Source organism: Macrobrachium rosenbergii, chromosome 56, assembly GCF_040412425.1.
Source record: "Macrobrachium rosenbergii isolate ZJJX-2024 chromosome 56, ASM4041242v1, whole genome shotgun sequence".
NCBI lineage: Eukaryota > Metazoa > Arthropoda > Malacostraca > Decapoda > Palaemonidae > Macrobrachium > Macrobrachium rosenbergii.
In genome coordinates, this window is record NC_089796.1 from 4,038,617 (window position 1) to 4,057,453 (window position 18,837).

Consider the following 18,837-nt stretch of genomic DNA (forward strand, 5'->3'; position numbering starts at 1 on the left):
TGAAAAACAATCTGTCTAATAAAAATCCACAATTATATAGTAAATATATTACTATGTAAAATAAACCAAAGACTTTCAAACACTTGAACAGTGTTCCTCATCAGTACTAAAGTTAATATAATAATAATAATGTGTGTAATGAAAATCTACAATTATATAGTAAATATATTACTATATAAAATAAACCAAAGACTTTCAAACACTTGAACAGTGTTCCTCATCAATGCTAAAGTTAACTTTAGCGCTGATGACGAACACCGTTCAATACAAAATCTTTGATTTATTTTACATGTGTCTGTTACTATATAATTATCAATTTTCATTATTATTATTATTATTATTATTATTATTATTATTATTATTATTATTATTATTATTATTATAAATTGGTCACATTTTAGACTCACATAGGGTTTGACAGAAGAATCTGTTCTAATATGAAAAATAAAAATAGCACAGGAAGAGAGCAAAGGGAACAAATGGAAAGTAAAAATCAGAAAGTGATGCACTGGGAATTAAGAAGATGCTGCAAAGAACCTTTTAAACATCATATACAGTGTGCCATGCAAAGCACACTGTAAGTGGTGCCTCCCTACAGAGAATAGAATGTTTTGATCTGACATGTCTAATTGAAAGGCTTAATAATCCTATAGTATTTGTACTCAAAAGTCAGAAAGCAGTGAAGGAAAATACTATGTACAGAGGAAGGCCTTTCCCAAGAGTCCTATAGGCAACGTTTACTCTCAAATTTAGCCTGTCCAACACACCTTTCATAAAAACAAGAAAATGTCAAGTGTTCCAGAATAATCTAAAGCAAAGGATTTCACATTATGACCATGGAATGCCAAGGTACAGAGGATGTAACAAAGCTTCTGGTTATAGATCATCGTTTTTTCGTCACAAATATTTCCTTCAGTTATGAAATGCAGTATATAATTGAAGGAGGGGAATAGTGTGTGCCTTCAACTACTGAACTGCTCATAACAAAAATTGTGATTCCTTTGTCACTTGGGCACAGATTGATTGTTGTTGCAAGTTTTTCTTAGTAGAGTATGTCTGAGTATAAAATGGGACAAAGACGGTGAGAATTATAAATATATTTAGGAGTGTACAGCCCAGTAAATTAGGATAGCATACAAGAGCATCTACAGTAGATATACTTTTTAAGTGGTGGATACAAGTAAAATTTTATTTTTCATATATATGTCAGTAAAAGTTGAAAAACAAAGAATTTTGAAAAGATATTTTATGTACAGTGTGCAGCTAATATAGTATCCTACCCAGAAAACAACACTAATAAGTTAATTGGAGAAAAATCACCTATAGCATTCATTAAAACGAGATAGAAATAAGTTTATATCCTCAGCAGCAACAGAAAACTGTATAAGGCAATCCCTGGTTATCGGCGGGCTTGGTTATCAGTGGGCTCGGTTATCAGTGATCTGGTTTTTCGGCCCTTGTCTAGCGACGAAAATCGGCGATTTTCGGCGCCAGTATGCACTGATTTTCACTTGTCAGCACCAATAATCATGTATTGGTGCCGATACATACCTAACAGAGGTGCCAATAACCGAAAATCGGCAATTTTCGCTTATTATCACGCTGTCGGAATGGAACCCCCACCGATAACTGGGAACTGCCTGTACCAACATCACATGTAGTAGCTCCCATATTGCTGAAGCTGCTGATCGTGTTGCTTAACTTCTGAAAGATACAGTAATCTTAGTTCTGTCTAAATTTCAAACCAAGATCAAATTTAGAACACTTCATATTTATTTTGTGTAAAACACATGATTGCTAGTTTTATGTTATTAAAGACTTATTTGTTTATTGATTTTAAATCAATTTTTATTTGGGGACTATATTATGTGAGAAGGGCATGTGTATGTATCAAGAATGTTTGTATTGTATGAGTTATTGATGGCAATTAGACCTACATTTGACAGATTAGTTAAACTTTACTTACTATTTCAGGGACCTTCTTTCATTCTCAACCCAGAGTGGTCCAGTCCAGTTATGGGCGTACACTGACAACACAGAGCCCTATCCTTATAGAGAGGACTATGGATATTCCAGTGGTATTATTACTTATCGCTGGCATCCCTCTGTACCAGGGAGACTTGTTATTGGGCATGAGGATGGTAGAATCACTGTTTACAGAGAAGGTATGGTCGCATTTTTCTCTGGTACTAATATTTTGTTGTTCTTTTCTTTTAGGAATTTAATTATTCTCCATAGTTGAATTTATCTTTGAAGACCTTTTATTATATATAGTTATTATTATATGCTACAGGTTTTTGTTTATGCTTATATTTTGTAAGTTTATGCTTGTTTACTTCAGGTAAGGTTATCAGACTTTTTTAAGGGTCAGTAATGTAAATTTTTGAACTGATGAAAGTGAATAACTTAAAGAGACTGAAGGATGTTAGATTTCAGTACAGTAATTATAATAAAGAAATAAAAGGGATTTTAGGAGTACTGTTTTTGTCTTTGGGACTCCAGCAAAGTAACCTGATAATTCTCTTTACGTTTTATGTGCTGAATGGCTCGGGGATTTCCTGCGGCATTTTGGCAGATTTGACTGTTAAAACTACCTTGTTATAGTATGGTTGTACGGCTGTGTATGAAGATGTCTTGCAGATGAAAAGTAACAGTCAGAAAAAAAAAAAGGTCGCTGGGGCTGAAGGACACTAGCAAAGAACCTATAGTACCATTTACAATATGCCATGCAATCCTAACTGTAAATGTTACTGTCAGATTCAGTATTCTGCTGGCACTCGCTAGTCATTACTTTTTATCTTTAATGCAAAGCATACTAGTTTTGTATACCTGGGCAATTTTCCGGCAGGCTTTTGAATTTGATGGTAATAAATTAGCAAACATTTTGTTGAATGAGCATTAAATGGTCATTCACTTGTAAAAAACAGCGTCTACAGAATGGATTGCTCATGTGTGAAAATAACAAGTAAATTAGGATAAATGAACAAGTAAATGTATCTGTATATATATATATATAAATGAAAAGTAATATAGGGAAGGAAAACTAAGGCATTGGCATTTGACACTTGAAAGTAGCAGTATATGAAGAGATATTGAAAGGGAAGGGAAGTGCTGGAAGAATTTTTTTTCACTTTTACAACTCTGTCAATGCAAAACAAATGTTTAGGTAGGAAGTGCCCAGGATTGAAGTCTATGGTGACAGAGGGCCAGAGAGAGCTGTCAGTGGTGTTGGTGAAAAACAAGTTGGAGGAGGTTAGAGGAGGAGAGCTGTGATAGACATCATATTTTGTAATTTTACTGTCAGCAAGCAATACTCGATGGTGCAATTAATGGTACTAGTAGTGTCTGCGACCTCTATTAAAGTTACGATAATAAATCTGCACATGCAGTTTAAGTGTTGAAGAAGTAAAATTTAGCAGGATAGAAGTGCTAGTTTGGTACCAGTAGTAACAGCATTCAACAGCAAAATCAGATAATATTGAGTTACAAATATTGGAGTTGACTATCTGCTACTTTAGGAGCAAAACAATAATATTTAATTTATGCTAGTTTTGAAAAGTGCTCTGTCTAAATTTGAAAATTGTGATTTGAGTTGATTTCAGGGGAAAGTTCCATATCTGTGTAGGTTACTTAAAATTTCATTTATGATGCAGCTTTCAGAAAGAGGAGTGTCACCCACAAAAAATGTTTAGGTTCAGAAACCCATAGGATTGATAAACAGTTGTACATCACTTGCTTATAGTAGAAGACTAGTAACTGTGTATATATGGGACCTACGTATGGCACAGCTTTTACAAAATAAAAGGAAAGATACTATATACTAGCATAACTATATAATATATAAACCTATCATCAGAAAAGGAATTGAAGAAAATAAAAGAAGGAAGTTTAAACAAAATTATCCTGAACATTAGGGCCAAGTTGCTTCAAATACATTAATTAGTTACTGAAGTATAAATATAAACTGTAAAACTATGGGACTTGATCTTTGTCACTGTGTAATGGATACATGTTTTGCTGAAGCAAAAAATTAATTCTGTCAAAATATTTTTACAAGTCACTGCAGTAATGCTAGAAGTATGCAAGTCATTTATAACTTTATTGTAAAATTTAAGTATACATGGCTTGTTGAAGGCATTAAATGGTCTTTCAAGCCGATTATGTCAAAAGGTAATATCTCATTTCTTCAATAATTTTTGTACTATTCAGTATTCCTTTGGTAACTTATTTTACAACTGATACTGTAATTTTTAACACAAACCACATAATACATTTCATATAATGCAGTTTATCACATAATATATTCAAGGAGTATACTCTTTGAGCCATTTTTGTATATCTCATCTAGGACTGACATAAATGAAATCTCCAGGATTGTCTTGGATTCGAGTCCTGTCTTAGACATGACAGCTTTGTTATTTTTCAAAAGAGCCGTATCTCTGCTACAGATGCTAGTGTCTCGCACTGGGCTTCCACAATTATTGACACAACAGGCACCAACAACACAAAATTATGTTGCAATTTTTACTGCGAAGGTAACTGCAATCCCGTTCTCTCGTTCTTGCCCAGTCGGAATGGTTTGTTTCCAGCTTCTCTGATATGCAGCACTGCACCTGTGTCAGTTTCTTGGAACTGCATAAAGATCATTTAACAGCAACTGTGTAGCTATTCACCATGTCATTCTTAAAGATTCTGGGGTAAGGCAGGCTTTGAAAGTTTTGCATGAGCGTTCTTTACGTTTGATCTGTTGCGCTTTGGTGGGAAATCCCCGTATTTCCGAAAACTATATTACACATATCCAAGCTGTAAGTTTTAGCGTAGAGTATTCTATTTGGGAACAGATTGACTCTACAAACCATTCCAGTTTAATAATTAGTGGAACTGGAGTTAGGGGAGATTGGGTCATAAAGATGCTGTACTGTAGTATTTCAAGATCACTTGATAGATTCTTAATGGATTTATAATTAACCTGCCTGTTTTGTCATTAATTGTGTCAGGCTCTATAGTATATATTTAAGATGCCTGTTTTCCAATAAGTTTTTTCCTGTAAGCATTGTTACGATCATCTATATTATTTAAAATATCCAGATCCTTCACCACTTTAAGAACTTGAATACCGCAGCCTCAAGTTTCGTTTTGTGGAGTGTGAAATCTAGAAACTCCTGAACTTTAAAAAAAAAAATGCTAGTATAGAGTGAGACAGACATATTATTGGAATGCTGTATTTCATGAGTTTTTGTTTACTTTTTCAGCTACACATTTTCTTTATGGAATTTCAACATTAACATTTTTTCAGCCGGGGGTCACATGGAGTTTGCACAAATAAATCACCTTTGTGGTGCAATGGTTTATTTAGATTTGCAAATTTATTGGATGTAGATAGATAATTGTATATTTATAGAAGCCTAGATAACTACAGAATTAACTCTGTGGTAACTTTTGCTGGACACTGAATGGGGAGTGAACATATTTAAAGTGTAAGGGGTAAACTTCAAAACTTGTAGATTAGTTTATTGGAAGAGTGTATTATGGCCATTGTCATTCAATTCATCCTTGTTAATCTTTTGCCTAGTTAAGGAAAATAGAAATGTCCAGTCTTTGAATCCTGAATAATTTCTGGTGTTTTTTAATGCAGGATTTTTAGTACCACAGTTGTAATTTTTTTATGTATGTACTTTGAAAAAAAATTTTCTTGAATATAAATCCAGTTATTTTAGTTTTTTTTATTTCTTACTTATAGGTTCACTTAGGTAGTCTTGCCATAGAAATGTTAAAAAATGGAAAATAAAAACATTTTAAAATAAAAGATCATTATTTGTTAAGCAAATGATCTCACATATTTTAGGGAGAAAAATAGTGCTGATAAAATAAATTGCCATGTATTCATTTTCAGAGGATATCTGGGTGTTTTTATATGATGATGATTAATTAGTTATTTTCTTTATAATGGTTAGCAATTGTGTCTACGGTATTTTGCTGTTTTGTACCCTGCCTGCGTGAAAAATGACCTACTGGGTACCTGGCTTTTCCATTGCATTGAGATCACATCGCACTAATAATCAGCTTTTTGCTTGTAGAGCTTTGATCTTAAAATGAAAGTGACGGTCTGTTAAGTACCTCTGAACCGTTTATTGAGACTGTATTAAACCCTTCTCTGTGAGCACATTTTGAAATTGAATTAAAAAAACGTTATTCCTGATGACAAAACCAGAATGGCACTGGCTTGATTCAGTGTGTTTATGAGTTTTTGTTATATTTCTATTATTATTTGTATTCTGGGTCTTACAAATTTCTCATGGGGGAACTTCTTTGCACAGTAATCATTTGGATTTCATTTATTTCAGAAATATTTTAGTGACACAAAAACGAAATGTATACATTTGATATCTTACTCTCTGATTGAGGACGAAGTGGAGTCTGAGATTTGATTTCAGGTTAATGAATCATCCTATTTTAAAGATAGTCTCTTGAAGGTACACAGGCTTTATAAATCATCAGTTGCAATGAGTATTATGTAGGGAATTTATGAACAGTTATTCTGATAAGGATGATGAAATAAAACTAATTTAGTACTGTATGTTATTCTTATTTGCTGATTGGATTATCATAATGTAAAGTCTTTAAAATAGGTAGTCATAAGGTTGTAATAAATCTTTCTAGCTGTTTCTAAAGCTGAAACTTATTTAAACATTTCCCTGTCCAGGTGTGTCTAATGTTTATTTAATGTATTGTTCTCATTTTCGTTTTAAGAGGGTGGAAAGCTACGCTATTCTGCTTATCCAGAGGGCGGTGAGGACTGTGATGATCTTGTGACGTTAGAGTGGGACACATGCTCCCCAGATTACATCCTTGTGGCGTATAGAGGCGGTGCACTGTGGTTAGTTGATGTAAATAGCATGAGAATCATTACAAAATACTCCATTAACATGTCTGCCAGCATCAGCACTCTTGCTTGGTTGCCGGATGCTCCTGGAATGTTTGTTACTGGTGGTAAGTACAAAGCTGGAATAAGGGGATAGCTTTTTTATGTAAAATTGATTAAATGGTCTAATATCAGGAAGTTGTGAGAGGGCAGATTGATTAATACTCTTGCCTGTGTTTGATTCATTGTCAGGTTATAAACTAATCAAGGTAATGAAGGCCAGCTGTCATCTGTTTTGTTATGCCAATGTCTGTCACCAACTTTAAGATTCTCAGACTGAATTATAACAATGGTGTAATGAATCCAAAATGTAACAAATTATTTTACTTAGAAATGTGTATTAAGTTTAATGTTTAATATTTATCCGCAGTATTTTTCACTGAGAAATAGTCACTAATTACTGTATTTTCATATCATTTTCATGACTAAATGCACTTTTTGTAATAAAGCTATTAAAGTACTCAGGTATAAGCATTTTTCGAGGGTTTTTTGTGTTTAAACTATCAAAATAGGTAATTCTAAGTGTTTTTCGAGGGGTTTTAAGTATTTGCGGGTTTTAACTATTTGGGAGGGGCGTGTGAGGTAGGCATCCCCCACAAACACGGGGAGTTTGCCGTATGGTTCCATAATTTTCCTATCATTTTCAGATGCAGAGAAAGGTATCCTTCGTGTCTGGACAGTTTCAAAGCCAACCCCTCTGGAAAATTACATATTGAAAGAAACAGGGTTTCATTTCCTTTGCGCCACTCAGGCTAGTAATTGCCCGCGTAAGCTCCAGAGTGAAAGTAACGACAGGAAAGGAATCATGATCCCTAATGTGTCGGTGGTAACCCTTTTCAAAGATGGGGGTGTCGGACTTTACCACCTAAGAAGAAAGCAATGGATATTCAGACGTGAACATGTAGGTGTCTTCCAGGATTAAAGTGCTATATAGTATTAGAATATAATTTGCATTGAAGTGCTTATTTATGAAGCATAGTTTATTAGCCTTCAGGGAAAGACCTCTTGGAAACACTGTGGGCTTGATCATCCATCATCATCATAATATTTTTCCATTAGATTTTTCATTTTATATGATCAGACATGAAATAAACTGTCTCTACTCTCTTCTGTATTGATGATGAAGGAATTTCTATTTGCAGGGTCATACAGAAACAATATTTGACTGCAGTTTTAAACCTGAAGATAGTGATTTGTTGGCCACAAGTTCTTTTGATGGGTCTATCAAAATATGGAGAATTGACACCATGGAGGCTGTAAGCATGGTTTTGTTGCTTTCACTTAGAGCTAGGTTAAAATTTTCAACAGCATCATACATTTCATTATTTTTCTTTTTTACAAAAATTAGATTCTGTATTTAAAGTAGTATACAGTAATTGGTTTTGCTGCAAATCAGGTACAGGCAGTCCCGGTTAATGGCAGGCCAAGCGCCAATATCCGAAAATTGTCATTAACCAGAACATCACAGTAATTACGGTAATAAATGGTGTTTGCAATGCCGTAAGCACTGATAAACCACTTAACGGTTTATCAGTGCTTATGGCGTTGTAAACAGTACTGTTGTAAACGGTACTGTTAACTGGTTATTGGCACCGATAAACTGCTTACTGGCACTGAAAATCTGGTTAACGACGTCATTAGCCAAGTGCCGTAAAGCCAAAATGCCGTTAACCGATGCCTCCAGTAAGTGGAGACTGCCTGTACTGTGAAGTATCCTAATCCTGTGGTCAGCAACTCTCAGACATTCCAGAAAAGCATAAGAAGAAAGTGTCCACTTGATCAGTTAAGTATTTTATTGTGCAATTTGACATGCAATCTTTCAGTATACTGTAGTATCAGTTTATAAACCTCCTGATTTTCTGGGTCCACAGGTTGATACCCTTCCAAACCGAAACACTATCATTTATTCAATATCGTGGGCACCAGCAGATTTGAACTGCATTGTTGCTGGGACTTCTGCTGGAGATGTCTTCATTTGGGACATTGGCAAACACAAAATCTTACAAGATATATGTGCGCACAAAGACAAAAAGGTATTTTGTGTTGCATGGAATCAGAATGATTGTCGAAGGATTGCATCTGCAGGTATGTTCCATTTTTCAGTAGCATTTGTTGAGCTTTTTCTCTGTTTATTTAGCTGTTGTAACATTTTTTATTTTACATTATGTTATTATGTATTTCTTTAGATTAAATAAGGAGCCAGATCACTGGCAAACTGTAAATGTAATAAACCTTTGACTTGCCAAAAAGCTGGAGAGAATTAGAGCTAAGTTCTTCTGCAGTTTCTTGAGATTGAATCTAAAAACACTGCAGGCATTTGTAGATTTAGGAAGCTGGGTGAAAAGACTGCTGGAAACCATTATATTTCATGCTTAAGTAAGTGATGGAAATTATAATAGAACATATTGTCTTCTACACATACAATATTTGACTTGCTGGGTCTTTGAAAAAATCTGATTGCAGTCATATACTTTAGAATGTGGCTGTCATGTGAGTGTCAAATAAAAAAATGGCCAGCCTTCATGGTCTAGCTAATCACAGGCTAGGCTTGATAACTCCAGCTGGCTGTATTTATATTATTTTGTTTTCTCATTTGTGTCCCAGGTCATAAAATCATTTGCTTTATATCGGCTAACCCTTCGTGGCCCACTTACTTTGGAAGGAATGATATGGTGGTTTTGTTGCCAGTTTGATTTTCTGGTATTTGCAGTATTCATTAGGTTTTTGGTATGTAATTGGTATGTTATAAAGTAAAAATTTTGTTGTTACTGTTACTAACTAACAACAGCTTTAGCCTTAGTTTGCCACCAGTTTAAGCAAACTGTTTCTGGAATTTCTGGAGTTATTTTGTTAATAAGAACTTCCATAGTGTTTACCATTAGAATTAGAGTATGTATTGTCAGTTTTTTGAGAAATGACAGTGCTGAAGCCCAGATACAGTATAGGGGATAGTTTTGAACTTGGATTACAGGTGAAATATTACAGTAGATCGTTTTTTCTAATGTATTTTGTATTCCTGTAGCATATTTGATTTGCAGCTCTTATGAATATATTTTTTATTTTACAGGATTTATTTTGATGTTGTCCAGTGTGATGCTTTTTAAAGTTTTCAGGTTTTGTAACAATAAAGATCATGGGTTGCTTCATTCATCACTCAACCACAGTTTTGTGACGAGGTTAATTGATAAGACATTCTCATTCTCAGTATGTTTGTAAGATTACCAATACAGCTAGATTTGATGTATAATTGTTTTCAATTGTTTATTTCTTCTGCAGGTGAATCAGGGTACTGTTATGTTCATCAAGTAAGTGGGACCCTCTTGCAAGATTATCGTCATCCTGGGCCAGTTTACGGCTGCGATTGGCGGGATGCTGATATTTTGGCAACAGGCTGTGAAGATGGAAGGATTAGGATTTTCAGTGTCTCCAAGAACAGAAGGGAACCAGTTACAGAGCTTAAAGGTAGGTTGCTCATTCATTGGTGATTATGCATCTTTATATCACTGATGATATTTAATTTTTTGACGATATTCATCACTCATAGGTTTGGAGAATAGTTTTTGATATAGATGTCTAACATGATTTCAGTGAGTAATAGATTGAGTTGCACTCATATATGCTATCATGGAATAAGTATACCTACATGGGCATTTCCACTGGGATTAAACACTGAATAAGCCCATAATATTTGTGATGTATCATATGATCTAGAATGGAATTATTAGCACAGTCAAATTCAAATGTCCCCCAAAAATCAAGCACTCACTCACTGAAAACGTGGATGTGCAGGTAATACACTAATGAGAAAAAATAAAATATTAAATTGTGCTGAGTTCAGTGGAAAGTATGCCAGAGAGCTTTTTTTAATAGATAATGTTTAGATTATTTAGGATCATTTTAATGTCCTTATCATAAAAAGCAAGTTTTGTGAGAAGTGGCTCAGGGCATCAGGAGTGTCTTCAAAAGAAGACCTCTCTTTTACTGATGGTTAATAGTTTCTCATCATCCTGAGATAAAACTTAGCATTTTTGTAGAAGGTAATATATTTTGTTTGATATATCAGTACTAAATTCAAATTTTATATTTTCAGCTCACCTAAAGAAAGTTTTTCGTGTGAAGTGGAACCCTGTATATTCAGACATTCTCTGTAGTGGCAGTGACGACTCTTCAGTAAGAATCTGGTCCTTTTCCAAAGCTCAGTGTTTGACGATATTAGTAGGACATTCCGACAATGTCCGGGGTCTCGTCTGGTGTCCAGAAGTACCATTCATGCTCATATCTGGCTCTTGGGATCGTACGTTAAGAGTTTGGGATGCAAGACATGCAAATTGCCTTGATGTTAATTTGGACCATGGAGCTGATGTCTATGGTAAGAAATAAAACCAGTTCATTAGTTTTAATATCTTGGACTTACATTGTATAATGTGATAGAAATTTTATATACTGTTAAATTTGAGTTGACCAAGAATATTTTATGGGAAATACAAGTGGTCATAAATAATAATTGTATTTAAGCATAAATAGATTTATTTTCAAGTAATGCACTATTAAACAAGAGCATTATAAATGTTAATTCTTAATTCAGCAAAGGAAACAATTTTGTATAAGATGTTAAGTACCCAACCCTCATGTGGGGATAGAGTTTAAATTCACTTGTAAACAGAGTACCGTAAGTTGTACAGCACTGTGTTTGTATGAAAGCTATCCACATTTTTCTTTAGTATACCTTGATGAATAATTGTGTGAGTATTATGGTGCAATGCTTTGCGTAGGCTTTCCTTGAAATGATACAGGACCCATTAATAGTAAAAAATGTCTGACTGCCATGTATATTTTGCGGAGCTAAGGTAAAATTCCTCTAACTTATATTCTGTTGTATACAGTTGTCCTCTGGTATTCGCGGGGAATGCATACCAGACCCACCCGTGAATATAAAAAATCTGCGAATACTGAAACCCCTCTAAAAACACTTATAACTGCCTATTTTAATAGTTCATACACCAAATATACCTTAAACTATCATCTTAGAACATTTAGTCATGGAAATAATATGAAAATACAGTAATTGCTCTATGAAAAAATCTGTGAATAGGTGACTTTTTTGCAAATAATGTGGCCCTATGTTCCACAGAAAAATACATGAATAACTGAAGCCGCAAATGCTGAACCGCGAATAAGTGGAGGTCGACTGTATATTCTGTTAAATGTTGAATTTCCAATGTTTATGATTTGTGTTCTGGTAAAAATTTTGCATTTTGCCTAATAAATTTGAGATATTATTATTATTTTGAGATATTATTATTATTATTATTATTATTATTATTATGATTATTATATTGTATTCAGAATGAAGAAGCGTTCATATTGAAGAAACCTAAAAGTCTATTACCGTAGAAAGTATTTTCCAATAGAACTGAATGGCTACTTGTGAAAAGAACAAACAAGAAATGAAGTAAAATGTAAAGATAAAATTAACACAGAAGAACTTATAAGGGTATAAACAACAATATTAGAGATAAGAAATATTACGGCTTTCCTAAACTTGATAACAGGGACATCAGCCTTGCTACCAGAAAGAGAATGAAAGACTTCAGATAGCTGAGGTGGAAGGTGGGGTTGGGGATGTGTTTACTGCTCACAGTGCTCCTTGTGCAGCACATTATAGACTACTTAAAAGTTATTTACTCTGTTCTTCTATAATTCATTTACCACTGCTTGAACCATATGACAGTTACCTGAAGTTTTTGGCTGTCTTCTTCTCCTCTTGACATCTGAGTAAGGAACACATAAAATTGTGTTTAGTGTTTCAGAAAGCGTCAGAATCACTAGAAAATATTTGAGATGCTTGTTGCTTTAGGTACCACTTTTATTTATCACTTTTTCTCTGAAATGGGACCCTGGTTAAGAGTTTATTAGCTAGTGTGGTCAGAAGTAAGGTATAGTTTTCATGTATTTTTTGGAAATTATCAGTTTTGGTCTTTGGTTTTGAATATGCAAAGAAAAAATTTGTATATACTGTATACACTATTGTTGAAATACTTAATATTAACATCATACCTTATAGGCATCCAGTTCATCGCTGTTTTACGTATTTAATTATTCCCTTTGATCAAGCTGTATTTTATTCTATTATGGGTTTAAGAATTAAAATATTTTGGTACTAATTCCACATCCTTCTTTGGTTTATAAATAAACAGTGCATCATCACCAGACTGGAAAAGGTGTTTCTTTAATGAAAAATGTTTACAATTTTTTATCAACAGATGAATTGTTTTGTACCTATTTTTGTACTACTGACACCAAGGAAAACATGCTTAAAAATATGAACACTTGAAATGGTTGGGTAAAAGTATTAGACAAAACTCAGTTCTCCATTCGTTTCAGGTCTCAGCATACATCCTATTCGCCCGTTTTTGTTAGCCTCGTGTTCAAGGGATTCAACAATGCGTTTGTGGTCTTTGGCATCTTTTGTGGCTCCTCTTCAACTGAAGGTTCTGTCAGAAAAACCCATAGAGGAAATAATTGATGGAACAGGTCAGCTTAATTCTTTAAGAGTGTGGTCTCTTACAAAGAGTATACCAAAATTACTGTGAATTAGTTGTTTTAATATTGGACCGTTTAATTTTTGTATTAAGGTGTGAGAAAATCTTATGTATTTTATGTAAGAAATATTATGCATAGCTGTATGTTAGATACTTATTTCATAATTTGCATTTATAAGAAGAATGTCTACTGAATGTGGGCATATATCAGAAAAAATTTGATAAAAATCTTATGTTTGCAATTGCAAAATTATTTTCTACAATTTTGGTTATTGTGTAAGCAAAGTACCTCTATAACTGTTTATGAAATTTAAAACATTCAGTAATGTTACTTTGAAGACTGAAAACTGGAATCAGTGACAACCATCTCCAAGTTAGTAGGAATTATATAATGGATTAGCAACTTCATATCTCATACTGATTCATACTTAGAATTTGAAAATATTTGTGTCTTGCTATGGCTGATTTCTTTGTGGACTACTGTGATCATTGTTTATCGAAGAAGTTCTGATTATTATTTAACTTGCGTACCCCTAGAGCATAAGCAATTCAGAGTCACATCTTTTTGTCCTGTTACTTTTATATATTCATGTGTATGAAGTAAGATTCTGGAGACTGTTTTCACGATCTTTTCTTAGAAACCACCTTTGCCAGTGTAATAGGAGTACATATGGTTTCTGTAGCTGAAAACATAATGTACAAAAGAAAATACACTATACTGTGGATATTGTCCTGATCATTAATGTGCAATGCTCTTTGCAGACCAACACAAGAGCTTTTCTACTGGCCTTCATCTCTGTGGGTTAAGAGCAGATCACCTTCAGGCAACTTTAGAGAAGACCGATGTTGCCCACCATTCCAGCAAACGGCTCAAGCTCTTTGCAGATCTCTTCTGTGTTAGTATTGAATTTAACTTGTACTGCCTGTTATTTATTGCAGCAAGAATAGTAATCACATTGTTTTGATGGTAAGGTGATAAAAATGAATACCTGGTGAACAGATATAACGTCAGCACATATAAATAGAAATCACAAGAATAATCATCACTTAAATTTTTTCTGGTGAAGGGGACAGTATTCCTCAAAAGCTGAAGAATTTTCTATTTTTATAATAATATACTTCAAAAATCTACACAAAAAGGGATTTTTTTGTCTCATGCTCTAGTAATATAAATAGCAATAGCTACAGTATGATCAGTACTTACCAATACACTTCTAAGGGGAACAGCCACATGTATTGTACTTACATTTGTTATTCAGTAGAGATAATTGGTGGTTGTGTTGTTCAGAAATCTTTTTTGCTGAAAAGTCTCTTATTTCAGGGTGATGTCCGAGTTAAGAATCTGTGGGACCTCGTGTACGTGCTTCAGGGTCACACAGAAATATCTCAGTTATCTCCAAACTACACTCAGTCCATAATGCATCATTCACATCTTGTTAAGTGTTCATTGGTGAGTGCATGGATTTTAAGATTAATTCTGGTTATGAAGTTCATATACTTGGTCTTGACTAGAGTGCTGCTTTTGACCTTGTTTTCATGAGGCCCTAAGTATGAGAATTGAATTTTTAGCTAATAGAGTGCAAGATTGTTAGAGTAAGCTGGATATTTAGTACTATGTGGTAGATGATATAACCTTTGAAGATCTGTATTTTCTTTTCATGAAAAATAAAACAAATTTGTAACACTTTTGGCAATTAGTGGAATCATTTTGCAGCATTGTAAGTGCATGATTATACCTAACTAATCAAAATTGTAATATCCTTGTGAATACAGGCAGTCCCCGGTTAATGGCGGGCTCGGTTAACAGCGATCCGGTTTTATGGGGCTTGTCTAGCGACGAAAATCGGCAATTTTCGGCGCCGAAAATCGCCGATTTCCGCTTATCAGCGCCGATAATTGGGTATTGGCGCCGACACATACCTAACAGAGGCGCCGATAACCGAAAATCAGCGCTTTTCTGCGCCGATAACCCCCGAAAATTGCGGTTAGCGGCAATTTTCGGTTATCATCACACCCTCAGAATCGGAACCCCGCCGATAACCGGGGACTGCCTGTAGTCATTTTTTTGGTTTAACTAAGTACAATGGATTATTTCTGCTTTGAGTCTTTTAAGAGAAATATCTGCCTTCGGCTAATGCGAGAATTACCATTTTTATAAATAGGCGATGGCAGCGGAGCATGAGATCGACTCCAACCGGGGAAGCGGAGTAGGCAGCCGTAAATATTCCACCAGTGAAAGCCAGGAGGCCCTTGCGGAATCCTACCTACGCTGTGGTGCTCTTCAGCAGTACTGTGAACTGATGATCCGTCTGCATCAGTGGGATCACGCCCTTGCTCTGGCTCCGGCTGTGTCTGTAGATTACTGGAGAAAACTTGTTGCTAGGTGAGGAGATATCATTTTCGTAGATGTTTTGTTATGTTTTATTCATGCTGAATTGGCTCTTTGTACTGGTATGAAACCATATCAAATATTTTACTTTATTTTATGACCTGGACTATAGTCTGAATGTTTTGAAGTGGGTGATAGGTCTACGAATAGGCTTTTTGTTTTGGTGTTACGCCATACTAAATATTTTACTTAATATTTTTTTGACCTGGAACATAGTCAAAATGCTTTGAAGAGGGTTTAAAATCTTTGATAAATATTAGAAAGATATTGTGGAGATGATATGAGGATTTACAAGTTACGTAGTGACATCATTTGCAGCAGAATGGTAAATGTATTGCATGGTTAATAAATAAAGCAAAATTCTGACTAGAAATTGTGTATGATTCCAGAAAGATTTTGATCTTTTAATATTGCTCTACTTTGATTACAGTAATAACTTGATTATACTTACTGTACCTTTATCAGTAAATAATCCTAGTATTTGACTTATTTTTTGAATTTTATCTGTTTGGGTTGACCATTTTGATTAAAGCTTGATAAACATGCTTTTTTATCATTTTCAGCAACATAATATTTTAGAAATGGAACTGTGTTCCATGAAATCAATTTGGCAGTAGCCAAGGTAATCTTCGTAGTAATTACATGTATGGTAAATAATAGTGTGGAGTTTGGTTAGGGGAAATTCTAATACAGTAGTGTATGATAGTCTCTGCAGGGGATTATTGGTGTGAAATTTGTGCTCTTAGCACTTATTATGATAAATACCATAGGCAAGCACATAAATTTTTTCCTAATAGAGCGTCAAAAGCCATTCACAGTAAAGTCAAAATTATACCCAAATGCAATTTTGCATGTAAGAGTAAATGCACAAGTACTGTTAATAAATGCCAAAATATGATTCACTTGTTCTCCTTAGGTGTTTTGATGTATTGAGTCCTCATAATGATGCACTTTCCATAGTAATGAGGGTCTTGTAATTCATGTTTACTTAAATAAATTACCAGAAGTGCATACTTTAGCCAAGCCACAAAAGTGAGCTAATTGGAAAATTCCACTTTCTGATGATTGTGGGACTGTATAAACGCACAGTAAATATAAAAGCTTACAAACAGAGGTACATATGAAGAGTGAAACCTAGAGTGCTTGGTTCCTGTGGAGTAAATCACCATCAGTGGTGAACTTACTTAGCATGGATAGTACAAAATTTGCCTCTTAATCTAGAAAAAGGAGGTTGTCTCATAGACAAGTGTGTAATACTAAATTTATGGTTTTTATAATGTTTTCTTGTAGTGGTTAACAATTTAGGCACATAAGAATTTATTGTCTGCTTGGAATTATTGCCCTTTGGTGGACATTAATTTACTTTTGTGGTTTTGCAAACATTTAGGGGTTGGAAACTTGAAGGGATTAGAGTTTTGTTAAATTGAATAAGCATCAAATTGTTAGATGAAGATGATTTTACTCAATTTTGGCAATAGATATTACTGTTACAGTATATAGATCATGGTAAGTAGAGAGGTTTGGTCATTACAATGCTCTTATGATTATTAAAACACGATTTTTTTTTTTAGGAGATTGTGTGATTATTGAATACTGTTTAGTGAAGTCATATTACAGCTGTTGTGAAAAATTTGTATCAGTGCCAGTATGACACAGTTACAGAATGCTTATGTCTTGTCTTTCATATTTAGAGTGAAGAGAAATTTTAGTAATAGTCTTTCAGGTCAATGGTTTCTTTTCCTTTAATATTCTGCCAAGTGTTTAGTTAGAAGGAGTAAAATCTAATGAATTTCAATGTTTATTATGATTATTATTTGTAGCTCTTGTGTGTCACATTCATTATGTAGGAGTGGTGTAATATTTTGATTAGCTTCATTGTTGCAAGAGCAATTCAAAAGCCAAAATTGGTTGATTTTATTCTTGTTTATGTTTTGCTTATCTCTCTAGGTGTGCTGCATCGATACAGTATATAAATTGTCCATTTTTCTCATCTTTTTGTAGCTAGACGAAAGAGTTTTCATGATTTTTCTCTTTTAAGTCCTTTTGCTTTATATGTAACCCCATGTTTTTATCCTCATGACATCTTCCTTCCTAACTGCCCTAATGACCACTAACCTCAAACCCTAAGGCATGCAGAGCAGCTTTTGACTGATGATAACGAAGCGTGTGTCCCGTACCTCTTGGCCACTCGTGATGCAGATAAACTCATCAATTTTCACATTGGCCGAGGTAGAGTAAACTGTGCCCTTATTTCGGAAAGTTGTCACTGCACTGGAATGCTCACTTGGAATGAGAGAGAGAGAGAGAAAAGTGACACAACTTTAATTTCACGAGAGGTGAACCAGCAGCGCAATGCTTGAACCTCTGTTATTGATGTTTGTTGCAGTTCAATAGAATTCAACTGTTCCTAGTCATAGCTTTGTGTCATTGTGGCTTTTTGTTAGCAAAGGCTGGTATATGTCGTGTTTCATAGAATCAGTGTTTTGACTAGAGTACTCTAGTGTACTGTTCATGTAGATAGGCTGCTTTATGAAGGCAGATGTATCCATAAATTCTTTTTATTCTCAGAAGTGCTGATATTTAGAAAAATCCTTTCCTTTTTTCTCTTATTAAATGATACTACAGCATTTTATATGTTACGTCATTTTATTGACAGCAAGTGATAAGTAAAAAAAAATGTTCTTTTGAGTTACCTCTTAATTGTTTGTAAACATTACATTTTGTTGTCCAAAGAGATTAATTACAATGAATACTGTATTCAGTACAGATTATGCATTCTAATTCTTATAGACTTATAAATATTTGCATGAGTTTGAGACACTGCCTAGTGCTGTTGCGGCACATGCATCACTAGGCTTATGTTGCTGACTCTCTTGAGTAACATAGACTCGCAGGAAGTAAGCTGATTAGATCACATCACAGAGTTGAAGTTTTAAGAGCTAGCAAATTAGCTGGTGCACAGTGACCAGCTTTTAAGCTTCTAA

The 18,837-nt window shown here is 34.3% G+C and overlaps 1 protein-coding gene across 2 annotated transcripts in view; it reads left to right on the forward strand.

Moving 5' to 3' along the window:
- LOC136836080 (WD repeat-containing protein 17-like) overlaps positions 1 to 18,837 on the forward strand; it is a 38,521-nt gene that overhangs the window by 11,491 nt on the left and 8,193 nt on the right. For both annotated transcript variants that reach the window (XM_067100028.1, XM_067100027.1), the window contains exons 6-17: positions 1,975 to 2,165; positions 6,751 to 6,990; positions 7,570 to 7,823; positions 8,065 to 8,178; positions 8,794 to 9,007; positions 10,199 to 10,384; positions 11,013 to 11,291; positions 13,307 to 13,456; positions 14,227 to 14,360; positions 14,786 to 14,914; positions 15,627 to 15,847; positions 17,982 to 18,082. In XM_067100028.1, the coding sequence (XP_066956129.1) occupies positions 1,975 to 2,165; positions 6,751 to 6,990; positions 7,570 to 7,823; positions 8,065 to 8,178; positions 8,794 to 9,007; positions 10,199 to 10,384; positions 11,013 to 11,291; positions 13,307 to 13,456; positions 14,227 to 14,360; positions 14,786 to 14,914; positions 15,627 to 15,847; positions 17,982 to 18,082 (2,213 nt within the window). The remainder of the gene's footprint in view (positions 1 to 1,974; positions 2,166 to 6,750; positions 6,991 to 7,569; positions 7,824 to 8,064; positions 8,179 to 8,793; positions 9,008 to 10,198; positions 10,385 to 11,012; positions 11,292 to 13,306; positions 13,457 to 14,226; positions 14,361 to 14,785; positions 14,915 to 15,626; positions 15,848 to 17,981; positions 18,083 to 18,837) is intronic.